The sequence below is a fragment of the Podarcis bocagei genome (assembly GCF_964188305.1).
Source record: "Podarcis bocagei genome assembly, chromosome: 2".
Taxonomy (NCBI): domain Eukaryota; kingdom Metazoa; phylum Chordata; class Lepidosauria; order Squamata; family Lacertidae; genus Podarcis; species Podarcis bocagei.
In genome coordinates this window covers 98,062,659-98,077,935 of record NC_138126.1, presented here as the reverse complement: position 1 = coordinate 98,077,935, position 15,277 = coordinate 98,062,659, and the positions used below count along the sequence as shown (strand labels likewise).

Genomic DNA, 15,277 nt, shown 5'->3' with positions numbered 1-15,277 from the left:
AGAGCAGTATGGGGCTGGGTGATGTTATCTCGGCTGCTTCTTCCTCTCCCAAGGTGGGCAGGAAGATCCTTCCTTTCTATATGAGCTACTGCCCTGGCCCCTGTGTGTGATTTCCAGTGGTAAAAATAATGAGATTAAGCAGTGTAAGCTCTTTAACATTCCTTTTATTAGCAGCTCACCATGAACCTTTTAAAGTAACAAACCCCTAGCTCCCAAGTGCAAGCTATTAAGAAGGGGGTCCCTCTGCCAGGCCCACCTTTGTCTAGGGAGTTTCCACTAAAGGAAAAGGTTAATGCTTCCCTAAGGCACAGAAGAAGAAAATACAATTGTAAAAAACCATAATCCCAGCAGGGAATCTACAGTCTATGCCGAACTTGAACTATACATAAATAAAGCAGCATCTTCCTGCTAAAACCCCTGGGCAATTTTGTCACAGTAGTCTGATAAGATGACATGAGAGGCACAATGCAGCAATATGGCTTTAAGTGAATACTTGCACAGCCCTCATACCAAAGACTCTGCTGTGCAGACTCACCTCTGCCCAGTCAACTGTGATATTTGGAAGGCTGGTTCTTTTAACATCCTGATGGACAATACAAAGTGGCTAATACAAATGGCTACATCTCAACCTGTAAAGTATTTTGCATACACACCTGAAAAACATAGTTCTGCACATGCAACACACTCATGTTTTCTGCAGGTGCAAATGTCCAGGACTCCTTACCGTGCATCAAACGCACCTGTCATCACAGAGCTTGTGAAGGAGCCCTAATGTGAACCTACCTGGAATCACATGTCAGTAATAAGCTATTTGCAAAGGTCTCTGATTTCTTTAGACTTATTCCATATGCACAAAGAAAAATGCAATTATACATTGCAATGGCAACAACTTTCCTGAAATACGTATTAGCCTTTTCATCAGAAGGAGGTGATCCTGGATACAACTGTTTACTGCAAACAAAAAACAGAATATAAACACTAGTAACCACCAAATAGAATTTGGCGGGGAGGGAAGGGTTGCCCCATGGCCTCTATTTATTCCTGAGGTTTCACAAAATATAAAACTCTTCAACTTATGTAAGCAAGGACATGCCCTCAAGCCTTGAAGAAGACTGTTCTCTCCTGAAAAATAAAATTGTATTAGTGTCTGACTACATGTTACATGCATTTGTATGTAACACAACTCTGATGGCCATGGGGAGCATAGAAGTTGGCAAACATGTATTTCACAACCTCATGTGAGAGTGGAGTCATTTGGGATAACACAGCTGACAGGAACTGGCACCAATAACCTCCCCTGCCCTGCTGGTGTTACAAAATCACCCGCTTCCCATAGCAGCTGCTCTGTTTAAAGAGGTAGCTTTCTGGATTTTATTATACTGTAGATTGATTTCATGCAACCTTTAGTTAGGCCCTAAATTTACTTTCTGACAGAGAGAGTTGTCCCTGGCAGCACTTCTCATTCTTATTGCAATATGCACAGTTTAAAAAATAATAACTCTAGTGCAAGGAGACACTTTTCAGCACAAACAACACAAATCAAAAGGGACCTGGGCAAAGCAGCTCTGCCAGACTTCCTCCCACTGTATCAAAACGAGAAAGCCTTCTTCAAAGCAAATGTATTCCATGACAACTCTGAGTGATGTTGCTGCTGCTAATTAAAAAAACATAGTAACGGACTGGGGGTTGAGGCGGGAAATCTTGGGTAGCAGCAAGATTCCTAGTCAGCAAAAGAATCAATTACAGTCTCGTGGTATGTCTAAAACAAGCAAAGTTGACTGTATCACAGGGCAGCCTTGTAACTTAAAATTGGTGACTTCATCTGCACAACAGACTTTACCTAGCTAGGATAACATCTCAAAGGCCTTTCCCCCAGGCCAGTGCTTAACTGGGTCCACCACCACCCCACTCCCATAGCTACGATGATTCCTTTAAGTGCTTGGGGTCCAGCAGCCACAGGAAGCAGAGAAAACCAGTGCCTTTCAGGTGTCATGTTTCCAAGCTGGTTAGCTCCTGCCAGTCTGTCTCATTTTCACACTTGTCACGGGTTTTGAAAAATTCCTTGATCAGTCTCTGTGCTTCTTCCTTTACTACAAACAGAAAGTAACACACAATACACTGATGCCCAACCTTGTTCACCACTGTTAACTATAGTATCATTTAACTTTGTCTCCAAGCCATCTATGAAGAAAAGAATCTGCATAAACCTCCCTTCCCAATAACACACAAGCAAAATTAGGTTAGTTTGATACTACATCTCTCTCGTGCACATTTGCACAAATGCTCTGAACCATGAAAATATTCCAGTGGCAAATGCTGTTTAAAGAATAGGGGACTCGGGGAGAATGAAATGATCTACCACCGAAACACCGAGGAGATGCTAAGGAATGAAAACTATGTGCTGACACCAGTCTTATAACATTCCACATACACCTTCCAATTCCTATACCTTAGATACACCACTTGCATATTTCAAATATTTTCTTCAATTACACATATTAGATTATTTTACCCTACCCCCCCCCCCACCCACCATACACAGCTGGCTGCCTGATCATTTTGTACTGGTGTTAGATCCAGTATCTACTGATACAAGGCACTAGACATTCCTCCCCAGCCATCACCTGATAACTCACCTGTCTTACGGAGAGGACTCTTGTCTGCAGCCAGTAAGTGAGAGAGGTGCCGGGCAAACCCTTTAAACAAATCCTGCCAATTAGGGATGAAGAAACAGAATGAGCATAACAGGGTTCTCACCCTCACTGACATATGATTGCTTTTGTGTACTCTCTGGGACATCTTGGTACTCCTATAACGTTTCCCATATTCTAACGACTAGGTGCCGAGACCAACATGGTAGGACCTAGCATCTTCCAGTTGTGCAGCACCCAGGACACGTATCTGACCTAATGAACTAATCACTTAGAAATAGAAAAACACCAGTGTCTTGTATAAGTGAAACTTGTTGATCTGCAAGAAGTTCCTAAGGAACAAAGTCACAATGTAAGTATTTAAGCTCTCATTACCATCACACACGATTTAAAAACAAACACAGAAGAAGAGTGCTGTTGTCCCACCAGTATTTTTTTCTGATGTTGTCTATCTAGCTCACTGAACATTGGCTATAGGAAAGGGTAATATACCCTGCTCTTTCCAGACATGGTTTACCCTCACCCTAAAAGGGACCCAAGACACTGGCCAATACAGTGGAAATGGTCTCTCCATGCTGCCAGTTAGATAGGACAGACAACACTACTAGGCACCCCTTCAAGAGGAGGAAAAAGCAACATGGCTCATAACCAACCTTGGAAGCAAATTTGCCACCTTTGTAGAAAGGGGTCAAGTATTTTACAACAATATCTGCCGTTTCCTTAAGTGACAATGCCTTTGTAGTTGGCTGGATGATTCTGGTTGTTCCTTCTTTATCAACCTGCGACAAATTGGGATCAAATGTGACTTTCTTTTTCATCAGCCCATCAGCTTTCCCCTCTGATTGCAATGTGATGGAAGACTTGGTCATCATCCGTAGCCTCTTTCCAGAAGGGCTTCCCAGATCCTTGAGAGAGAACAAGAGAGGAACAAATACTCATGAAAGGAATGTTGTGAGAAACAGGGAACGCATAAGCCTCTGCCAGCAATCTACCAGAGTTTCCTGACTTCTATTTCTTTGTGCCTTCCTAATGTCAAGGGACGGGGTAAAGATCCTTTCCCAATACTTTAAACCTTCAAGAAACAGTGTGTGGCTAGCTCACTTAAGAAAGTAAATGTCCCTCTTCAGGTATTTTTGTGTCACTGATCTTGCTATGCCTATTGATTACCAGTGGCCCACATAGTTGGGAGCAGGTCACACCCTTGCTGATTGAATCTTTTCCCCCCTTTGTGTTCTGTGTATAAATAGGCTTCTGCATAGTCTTTTCATCTCATTAAAAAAACAAAAAACCTTTCATCTCTTAATACGTGGAATGTAGGTGACCACTTCATTCATCTAATGCCTCCAGCTCACAAAATCTGATGCCACAATATATTTGTTAGTCTTTAAGTTGACACAACATTCTTTACAACAAAGTAAATCAGTTTCTTTTACAACAAACAAACATGTCTGGCCTCCTGGGATTTGCCCAACACATGCCAAATGGGGACCACTCTTCCTGCTACCCCAGTAATATTAACCATGCATGCATATTCCAATGGCCACACCTTAGTCCCATCCTAAGGTCTGAGTGAGCTTTCCCACCATAAGTTCCTGCAAAGCATGCTTCGCCTGTATCTCAGGGATGTTTTTGTGTGTGCTCCTATGCAAGAGAGAGAGAAGGGGATTTAATAATAGTAATGAAGTATCACCTCAGCTGACCCTGGTCTCTTTCCATTATGGTTTCGACAACTGTTTGTCATTCCATCTTCAATGAAAGGCTTAACTCTGCGGGGGGATAGGAACAATCAGATACTTTGTTCAAGGATGGTGTATTTATGGTATTCAAAGGAAGCAGTAAAAACAACAGTCTTGACATGTGGTTTTCAACAAGTGAGCTACGGAAATAAAAAAATAGAGTTGGGGCCCTGATTTTTAAAACTGACAAGTTCTATTAGCAGCTCCTGCAACAGACACAGATGCCATCCACAAAACATCTGTAACCACCTGAATTTTAAAAGCACAGCCTAATAAATATTTGAAATATATTTTAAGGACTGATTCAGCTGAGAATTCTGTGAATTTAAGCAATCCAAGCATACTTATCATCCATTTGCTGTTTAGAAAGATTTTACTCAAATAGCATTATTATTATTATTGTGGAAATTAGTTACAGATAGTTAACACCCATGGAATGCCCAACTCAGGCCTGCTTCTGCAACTCCAAACTCAGTTCTAACCATCCTCCTGATTTACAGCCCAGACACCTTTGCTTCTGTTCTAAAAGCCTTTGCCAGATCAGAGGTATGTCAATTCAACGGCTGCCTTCAGCCTGAGTCTTAAATACAATTGTGAAGGAACAGCTATGAATAATCACTTTTCTTCTAACCTTCTACCAATTGGGAATTGGGTGGGTATCAGTTAGGAGGCTAGGGAAGAGCAACAACAAGGAAATATACCCCTCACCTCGGTTTTCCAAAGGTTGATCCTGAACATGAGGATTCTGTTCCTGAGCTAGGAATTCTAAGGGTCAGACCTTCTCCTGCTTTTTCTGATTCTTCCTCTTCTACATGGGATGTGCTAGCTTGTTCTTCTTTGGAGACCATTTCAGTTTCCTGAGATTCTGCTTTCTCGTCACATGTTCTTTGGGAAGGAAAGTGAGGTAGTTCATCATGGTAGCAGTTGTTCTCTTCTGCCAAGGACCCTGCTTTGGGGACGGAGAAGAATTTCGATATCTTCTGAGAGTCTTTCCTAGCTGCTTCTGCCAACAGCAGCTGTTTCTTACTGGGTTTGCCCTTCTTGGTGGGACTAACTCCCAAGCAGGCTATAGCATCAGGGGTGTTTTGCTGCCCCTTCTTCTCAGGAACCTCCTCGGCATTTTGGCAAACTTCTTCAGCCACTTTTGCCTGTCTCTCAAGTGTGCCATTAATGTCCATAGGCTCAGGGTCACAGTGGTGGCTTCCCTTCTGGTTAATGTCCTCCTTCAGAGGCTTAACTCCATCATCTCCCTTGGCAGCCAGAACTTCTGAAGCAGATTGGAATACATCAGATGACTTCCGAAATCCAATCCCCACCCTCTTGGGTTTGAACTACATTAGAAAGAAATGAGATGAGAGGTAGCTAGAGGGCTAGTTTTTGCCTATCTGCCTTCTGTCTTGGAAATCAAATCCTAGTCCAGGCAAACTGTAGAGGGGGTATAGCTCAGTGGCAGAGCATTTGACTGCAAACTGTAGATGCGCCTTAAACTCAAAGACCACCTCACACCTTAATGTTTTCCATAGAGAAAAAATTAAAAGCAATTCCTTCCTGAAAAGAAAATTTGGACTGAATTCCCGTGAGTAAGAGCTGGAAAACAATCGGGACCCTTTAAATTTCAGAAATTGGGCTAAAAACGGGGAGATTTAAACAAAGGAAGTCTGCCTCCCCCCGACTGCATGAAAGTGAAAGCAACGGAACTCTAAACTTGCATCCGTTTAGACCTGCTCTTTGATCATATAAACCGGACATTTAGACCCTTGATCTCCCCTCTAGCAAGCAGGGCAGAGGGGAGGTGAATTTGACTAACAACTGCATGATTTATTTGGAGGAAAAAACCTCTGCTATCTCATCTATTTGAAAGTTTGAAACGGTCTGCCTTTTTAGTACACTGATCTGACTTTTCCCTGTGAAGTGACACTTTGATACAAAGTTTCCACAGTGCCTGACTTTTGTATATTATAAGAAGAAACAGTATAAACAGTATACTGGGCAACTGTGGCAATTGGAAGTTATAAGACTTTAGCAACATTGACTTTGACTGTGTTAATCTCCTTTTTTTTTACATCTTGGACTGTCTCCTTTGTTCTTGTATTTGGAAACTTCCTTCTATGGCCATTTTGATTTGCTCCCTCTAGAGGATAAAGTAAAGTCCGGCACGGCCTAAGACAGTGGAATTTTCCAAGGGAGAATAAATCCCGTGGGAATTGACCTTGACATGAGTGGACCACAAGAAGAGATAGTTACAAGAGCCAAGATCAAGCAACAACAACAACAACAACAGTTGCAGCTGCAACAAGCAAAGAAAAGAGGCTCAATCTCAGGCGCAACAGCCGGATTAGCTGGAACAACAGGACAAGACAAAGGAGCAGCCGCTTCTATGGAAGCTGTGACAGAAGCTTTGCTTAAGATAAACCAGACTCTGGAGTCTCTGACAAAACAGACTTCAGAGAACACACAAAAATTAACAGAAATATCAACAAGATTAAACCAGAATACAGAATCTATAAACAAACTGGTCAAGGAGAACGCCACCACGCGTCAAATTGCCGAAGAGGCCAAAGCCACTGCTGGAGAGACGCAGGAGAAATTAGAGCCACTTGCCAAGAAGGTCTATGAGCATGATGCAACTTTGGCCTTGTGGGAGTTACAGAGGAAAGAGAGGAACTTAAAATTAAGACTGATTCCGGAGAATGAAAAAGACAACCTTGTGGAATATTTGACACGGGAGTTTGCGGATTGCTGGGACCTTGAGGAAGACGAATTCAAAATCACAACTGCCTTTAGACTGGGTAAAAAGCAAGATAGAAAGACACCGAGAGATTGTTTGATCACACTCAGATCTAAGGAGGAAAGAGATAAAATTTTAGGACTACACTTTGAAAAGGCCTTGCAAATTGGAAATTCAGCTGTACAGATCTTTAAAGACATACCAAAATACATTTTGGATTTAAGAAACTTCTACAAGGACTTGGTTCTTTTGTTAAAGAAAAATTCTATCCGCTTCAGGTGGGAGTTCCCACAAGGACTGTCATTTGACTACAAGGCAAAGAAAGTGAAAATAAAGACAATTCAAGATAAAGACAAATTTTTGGCAAGATACCAGGAGGACCTACAGAAGGGGACTGTGGACGTACTTGCAGAACAGAGGAGAGCACTGGATATCCTGAATCTCTCGTTTGGACAAAAACCACCACCATCAGAAGAAGAGCAACAACTTGGAGCTGTTGGAGGAGCCTTAAGAAAATAACAAGATGGCTTTGCAATTCCTTAGTTGGAATTGTAATGGACTGAATGGGCCTTTGAAGAGAAGACAAGTATTTCATATTTTGAACAGAGAACAACTGGACTTGATATGTTTACAAGAAACTCACATAACCAGAGCCCACAGGAGATTACTCACAAATAAAAGGCTAGGACAAGAATTTATTTCATCAGACAAAGTTAAGAAGAGAGGAGTGGTAATATATGTGAAGGAGAAATGGGCTCCAAAAATGATATTCAAAGATGAACAAGGGAGATATCTGGCTGTGGAGATACAAGTACAAGGAGAAAAATTTCTAGTTGTTGGAATTTATGCACCAAATGAAGGCAAATCTGACTTCTTTAAGAGACTTCATGAAACTTTGACGGACTATCTGGATTACAATATGATAATCATGGGAGACATGAATGGCGTGGTCTCCACTAATATGGACAAGGCACAAAGACTAACAGTCACTAAAGAAGGGAGACTCCCTAAGACTTTTTTCGAAATGACAGAAAACATGGACTTGATAGACATTTGGAGAACAAGGAACCCTCTGGAGAGAGAGGGAACCTTTTTCTCCCAAGCAATGATGACCTGGACCAGAATTGACCAAATCTGGGTTACTAGTGGACTGGCTCCAAAGATTAAGAAAGTGGAAATCTGCCCAAAAACTTGCTCCGACCATAACGCCGTGAAGATGGAGATGAAACCCACAATAACTGGTCAATTTAGATGGAGAATGAATGACACCCTCTTTCGAGATAAGGAGATTCTCACGAAGGCCCAAAAGACCCTAAAAGACTATTTTGAAATAAATTTGAGGACCGACGTGGAGAAAAGAGTGATCTGGGACGCAAGTAAAGCGGTTATGAGAGGATTTTTGATTCAACAAAATTCAATAAAGAGGAAAAAACAAAATGAGAAAAAAGAGAAGATATTGGAAATGATAAAGGAAGGAGAGAGGAAATTAAGAACAAAACCAAAGTCTCAGGACATTTTAAGAGAGATCAAGTTATATCAAACTCAATATATGGAATTGATGAACCAAGAGATTGAATGGAAGATAAAGCAAATGAAGCAAAAGACTTTTGAATCAGCAAATAAATGTGGCAAACTTTTGGCATGGCAATTGAAGAAAAGGCAGAAACTAAATACAGTTACAAGCCTAGAGGTGGATGGAAAGAACATATCTAAACCCAATGAAATTAGAAATTGCTTTTTAAGTTACTTCAAAAAACTCTACACCCAAGGCCCGCAAAATGAAGAAGATATAGACAAATTCCTTGGAAGATATGGATTACAAAATATCTCTCAGCAAAGTAAGATGGACTTGAACCAGAGAATCTCAGAACAAGAGATAGAGGCTGCCATTCAGAATATGCAACTGGGCAAATCTCCGGGACCAGATGGACTGACTTCTAGATACTACAAATCGCTGAAGGAATGGCTGATTCAACCACTAAGAGAAGTTTGTAATGAGATTCTTGAGGGAAAAAGGGCACCTGAATCGTGGAAAGAGGCATATATTTCACTCATACCAAAGTCAGAGACTGAAAAGACCCAACTCAAGAACTACCGCCCAATATCACTCCTTAATGTGGATTACAAAATTTTTGCAGACATTTTGGCAAAAAGATTTAAAAGAGCTTTGATGGAGAAGATTCATAAAGACCAAGCAGGCTTTCTCCCTAAAAGACACCTAGCAGATAATGTAAGGAATGTAATAGACATCTTGGAAAAGCTGGAGGTGAATATAAACACTAAAGCAGTATTGATCTTTGTGGATGCGGAGAAAGCCTTTGATAACATCTCTTGGAGTTTTATGAGGAAGAATCTTCATGGGATGGGGGTAGGCCAGGGTTTTGAGAATGGTATGGCTGCAATATATTCTGAACAAAAAGCTAAACTGATTGTAAATAATGTTGTGACTGAGGAACTTAAGATAGAAAAAGGAACACGACAGGGGTGCCCAATTTCCCCATTACTTTTCATCTCGGTTCTGGAGGTGTTGCTGAATATGATAAGAAATGACCAGCAGGTCAAAGGTGTGCAGGTCGGAGCTAAACATTATAAGTTAAGAGCGTATGCAGATGACCTAGTATTGACTTTGCAAGAGCCAAACACTAGTACGAAAAGGGTCTTAGAAATAATACAACAATTTGGCCAGGTAGCTGGATTTAAGTTGAATAAGCAAAAAACTAAAGTTTTAGGGAAAAACCTAACAGATATGGAAAAGGAGAAATTTCAGGAGGGAACAGGTTTGACAGTGGTCAAGAAGGTGAAATACCTAGGGGTTTATTTAACACCTAAGAATGTCAATTTGTATAAGGACAATTATGAAAAATGTTGGTCAGAAATTAAAAAAGATTTAGAAATATGGTCAAATCTGAAACTGTCAATGTTAGGCCGAATTGCAGTAATTAAAATGAATGTATTGCCTAGAATGTTATTTTTGTTTCAGACCTTGCAGATTCTTGACAAGATGGAATGTTTTAAGAGGTGGCACAAAGACATTTCGAAATTTGTCTGGCAGGGCAAAAAGCCCCGAATTAAATTCAAAATACTGACGGACGCTAAAGAAAGAGGGGGTTTTGCCCTGCCGGACCTAAAATTGTACTATGAGGCAGCAGCTTTTTGCTGGCTGAAAGAATGGATGCTCCTCGAGAACACGGACATCTTGGATCTGGAAGGTTTCAATAATGCTTTTGGTTGGCATGCATATCTTTGGTATGACAAAGTTAACAGTACTTTTAAAAATCACATTGTTAGAAAAGCATTATTTAATGTTTGGATAAGATATAAAGACCTATTGGAAAATAAAACCCCTAGATGGGTGTCACCAGTGGAGGCTAAAGCAGTGAAGAAACTCAATATGGAGGTCGGATGGCCGAAGTATTGGGAAATCTTAGAACAGGATGGAGACAAGTTTAAACTACAAAGTCAGGAGAAATTGAAGCACAAAGTAGAAAATTGGTTTCAATATCGCCAAATAATGGAATTTTTTAAACAGGATAGGAAAATCGGTTTCCAGGTGGAGAAATCAAAACTAGAGACCGAATTGTTAGAACCCAATACTAAGAATTTATCTAGAATGTATAACTTGCTGTTGAAATGGAACACACAGGATGAAACAGTTAAATCGGCTATGATTAAGTGGGCGCAGGATGTTGGACACAACATTATGTCAGATGACTGGGAATGGTTATGGAACACCGGTATCAAATTTACGGCATGTAATGCCTTAAAGGAAAACATTATGAAAATGGTTTACAGGTGGTACATGACCCCAGTCAAACTGGCAAAAATCTACCATTTGCCCGATAATAAATGTTGGAAGTGTAAAGAGACTGAAGGTACTTTCTATCACCTTTGGTGGACATGCCCGAAGATAAAGGCCTTCTGGGAAATGATCTATAATGAAATGAAAAAGGTACTTAAATGTACATTTCCTAAAAAACCAGAGGCCTTTCTCTTGGGCATTGTCGGCCAATTGGTGACAAAGAAAGATAGAAATTTCTTTATGTATGCCACAACAGCAGCAAGAATACTCATCGCAAAGTATTGGAAGACACAAGATTTACCTACTCTGGAAGAATGGCAGATGAAAGTGATGGACTATATGACATTGGCTGAGATGACAGGCAGAATCCGTGACCAACGAAAAGAGACGGTGGAAGAAGATTGGAAAAAATTTAAAAGCTATCTTAAGGACTACTATAAACTGAATGAATGTTAAAATGTTGTGGTTGCCAGAAGCAATAGGGTACAGGGATACAAGGTTAGACAATAAAAGAGGACTAAGATGACAGAGATTAGAAAGTAACAATTGGGAGTTGCTAGTTCAAATATGTACATTGGGATGCAGAGAGGGGGGGTATGGGGAAGTCCAAGAAAAGAGGTTTATGAAAATATCTTTGAAACTATTCGTGTATGTTTGTCATTTTTTGTGTTTGTTTGTTTTTCTTAAAAATGTTGTAAAACCAATAAAAATTTATTAAAAAAAAAAAAAAAAGAAAAAATTAAAAGCAATGGGACAGGAAAAAGAAGACTGCTGGAAGCCCACATAAAAAGAAATTATGAAAATGGAAACCTCATAGGCACCAGGACACAGGTGGCTGCTGCAAAATCACTTTAATATATATATATAGAGGGAGAGAGAGAGAGAGAATGCTATTTAAGGTTCTAATAGTGCCTATTTGCACTTACCGTATTCACCTTGGATGCGGGGATGAAGCCATCATCAGCTGTTGCCACTGGTTCAGTCTTCAACTTGGAACTGCCATTGACTCCAAGGGTGGAATACAGCTCCCCATCTTTGGAAGCCTTGTTAATTTCGGTTACCTTTATGTAACAAGAAAGGGGAAAGTTGTCTTGATAAGCTCTCTTATGTATAGCATTTTTTGCAACACAAAGCAAGGACAGGGTTCACAAATTCTGCTCTTCTTGTCCAAACTAATTAATGCGGAATTCGCACCACCCTTAATTCTCTAAGTGACCAGTAATGCCTTAATACAGCATAGGCTCCATTCTTGTAACATTCAAGCTTGGATGAACTTCAATTAGGGTTGCTATTGTTTATTTACTTCAGCTACTTGGTCGAGCCAGGATTATAATACGTCAGAATTTTTGGGGTTCTACCCTTGTTTGAATTTTGGAAATTTAAAGTTTATGATTTTTCTATTTCCTTCTGAGGAAACTGAGTAGTGTGAAACAAGGTTTGTAGCCGGCATCCCGTTAAGGCTTTGTTCTATTTCAGGTTTTTCTAATTTTTTTCCTTAAGTTTTTTTATTTTTATTATTTAGGTGATTTCCACAAGATAATATTTCTAGTTGATTACTTCTTGTTTCAGAGATTTTCACAGTATTTTATTTGTTTTGTGCAATTTCCCAGAGAGGAGCTGGCAGCCGCTTTGTTCCTTCCTGGTCCTTTTCACTGCTGCACTAAGCTAAGCCAAAGTTTGGCTTAGTGTTTGATCCAAACTGGGGCTCTAGTTAAGCTCTCTCTGCACTAAGCATGAGCTGCAGCCAAAGTTTGTTGACTTTGTTGAGGTGGAGGGAATGGAAGAGCCAGGCTGCCAGAACCAGATCCTCACTCTGGCACTAAGTTGACTGATTGTTTACCGTATTTTTCCGTGTATAACACGCCCCCGTGTATAACACCCCCCCTATTTTGGGGGACTCAAAATTAAGAAAATGGGGGCAGATTGCCCCCATTTATAAGACTACCCCCCTTTTTAACATTATTTTTTACTAAAAAAAACACAAACCTAGTCTCATACATGGAAAAGTACAGTAATTTCTATACTGCTTAATATATTTTTTGATATCTCTAAGCGGTGTACAAAAAGCTGCTGCAGATGTTAGCTGAGCACTGCCAAGACAAGGCAGAAGTGATTGTATATTAGGCAGCTGGAGCAATGCACTTTTCTGTAATGCTTAAAGCCACTCAAAGTATGGATTTATACACCTGGAAGGTCAAGACAATAACTCACATGGTTTAGAATTACCACCATCAGTGGAAAGCAGGCCATGAATTAGAGCCCATTTGTATTTCTCGACAAGCAACACAGAATTACATGAAGCCTGCAGAACTGTATACAGTGGTGCCCCGCAAGACGAATGCCTCGCAAGACGGAAAACCCGCTAGACGAAAGGGTTTTCCGTTTTTCAATGCGCTTCGCAGGACGAATTTCCCTATGGGCTTGCTTCGCAAGACGAAAATGTCTTGCGAGTCTTGAGATTTTTTTTCGCTTTCCCCCCCTTTTTCTAAGCCACTAAGCCTTTAATAGCCTTTTAGCAGCTAAGCCGCTAAGCCTTTAATAGCCGCTAAACCGCTAATAGCGCTAATCCGCTAAGCCGCTAATAGGGTTGCTTCGCAAGACGAAAAAACCGCTAGACGAAGAGACTCGCGGAACGGATTAATTTCGTCTTGCGAGGCACCACTGTAGTTTCAAACCCACTGCTCATTAAAAAACAAACAAAATGCTTTCAGAATGATGTATTGTCAAAACTATTGGCATATTCTCCAAACTACGCATCTGAGCTTTGCTTGAGTTGAGTTCCAGCCTGCAGAAATTAAGGGTCTGCCCAAACACCCTCTTCTAAGACAGCAATGGGAAAAGATGGAGTAAGCAGTGTTTTCTCCATAGTACACACACACAAAATACCTAGCCACTTTCTCTAGCATATTTGAGAAACCAACACATCAGGGAGATCAAATGAAGCCCCTTAAAACTACCAACTATTTCTTACCTTCTTTAAAACAGTCGCCTTGTACAGGTTTGCCATTTTACTGGCCTGGAAAGCTTCATACTCCATTTCCACAGCATGTACTAGAACATCAGAGCTGAAACACAAGACAGTTTGATCAATTGCAGTGGGACATATTTCTCCAATAACAGAGGAAGTTCTCCAACACCTGTCAGGTCCGTTACTATGGAAGAAAGGCTGGAGCACTAACAATTAAAATCTCGGTGCAGAAATATTGGTGGAAACTTATGGTTAATGTGGTGTTTTTGTGGGCAGTTGGGAGGCAGGGCAGAAGACAGGGGTCTAAGAGCATATTTCCCCCCTCTGGATTACTTTTACCCTATTATGAAGGTATTTCTACCGCTATCAGTGAAGTATCACAACCTCCTCTGTGATTTCAAAATAATACGTTTGTGCAGTATATTACTACCCTCTAGCGGGAACTAAAGAAAATTGCAAGCTTCATAGAAAAAACAGGGTTGTAGCTGTTATTTGCACACCCACCTCAACCTATTCAGAAAATATTGCAAGAAATGATTTTTAAAATGTTATTTTGGCTTTAGTACACAATATTTTCTTCCTTAGGAGTACATTTTTGGATTCTAATTTAAAGTATGACATTTAACTTGAAGTGCTCGACTGGCTCTACAAGTTTCCCCACAAACCTGAAGTTATTTATAGCCTCCCCTTAAAAAAAAAAGAAAAAAACACCTTTCCCAGTGCAACTTTGGAACATAAACAGGGTGAGTCCTTTAAAAGAGGCCCCATGGATACAGAGTACACATGTTCCACGGGGCCTCTTTTAAAAGACTCACCCTGTAGAAACACATGACTAGAACACAACTAATAAAATGATAGAAAATTGTTCTTTTAAAAAACCACCCCAGAACAACAGACACCTGTTTCTCATGCTCCCAAAAGCAGTGAGAGGGAATGAGATGTTAAAACAGTGGAACCTGAAGTATAAGATTACTGGTGGCTGAGAAAGCATTTCAAACCACAACACTGCGTTTTCCAAATGGCTGTGACATATAAAATTAGGTTAAGGTATATAACTTGATCCAGCACTGGTGCAGTGCCTGCATGTGCAGGAGCCCTCTTTTCCTTGCTTCCCATCACTACCACTGCATGCGCACAAGTATGCACATGGAAAGCACATGAGCCACTACAGGGAATAGGAGGCATGCACAGCTCATGAAGGGAGGGCTGGATGGGCGATATGTGCACATGAGCCCCTAGTGCCATGCGCCGGCTTGCATAAATTCCCTGGCTTGCATAAATGCCCACTGCTTGCCCTACGGAGATCTATGGGGCTCCTCCTGGACTAGATAATAACTTCCTACCCATCTCTTGTTAGAGCTGCTTCCCGGTTGTTGCTCAGTGCTTCTTTCAGCA

The 15,277-nt window shown here is 40.8% G+C and overlaps 1 protein-coding gene across 1 annotated transcript; it reads right to left on the bottom strand.

Moving 5' to 3' along the window:
- Nucleotides 1-144: 144 nt before the first annotated feature.
- LOC308582187 (ATP-dependent DNA helicase Q5-like) lies at nt 145-15,271 on the bottom strand. The gene is made up of 8 exons (XM_081185104.1): nt 15,226-15,271; nt 13,886-13,979; nt 11,841-11,975; nt 5,096-5,718; nt 4,342-4,417; nt 3,305-3,556; nt 2,637-2,709; nt 145-2,090 (listed from the first exon to the last, which is right to left on the bottom strand). The coding sequence occupies exons 2-8, from the start codon at nt 13,949-13,951 to the stop codon at nt 1,990-1,992; spliced, it is 1,326 nt and encodes a 441-aa protein (XP_081041230.1). The 5' UTR covers nt 13,952-13,979; nt 15,226-15,271; the 3' UTR covers nt 145-1,989.
- Between the last annotated feature and the right edge of the window lie 6 nt (nt 15,272-15,277).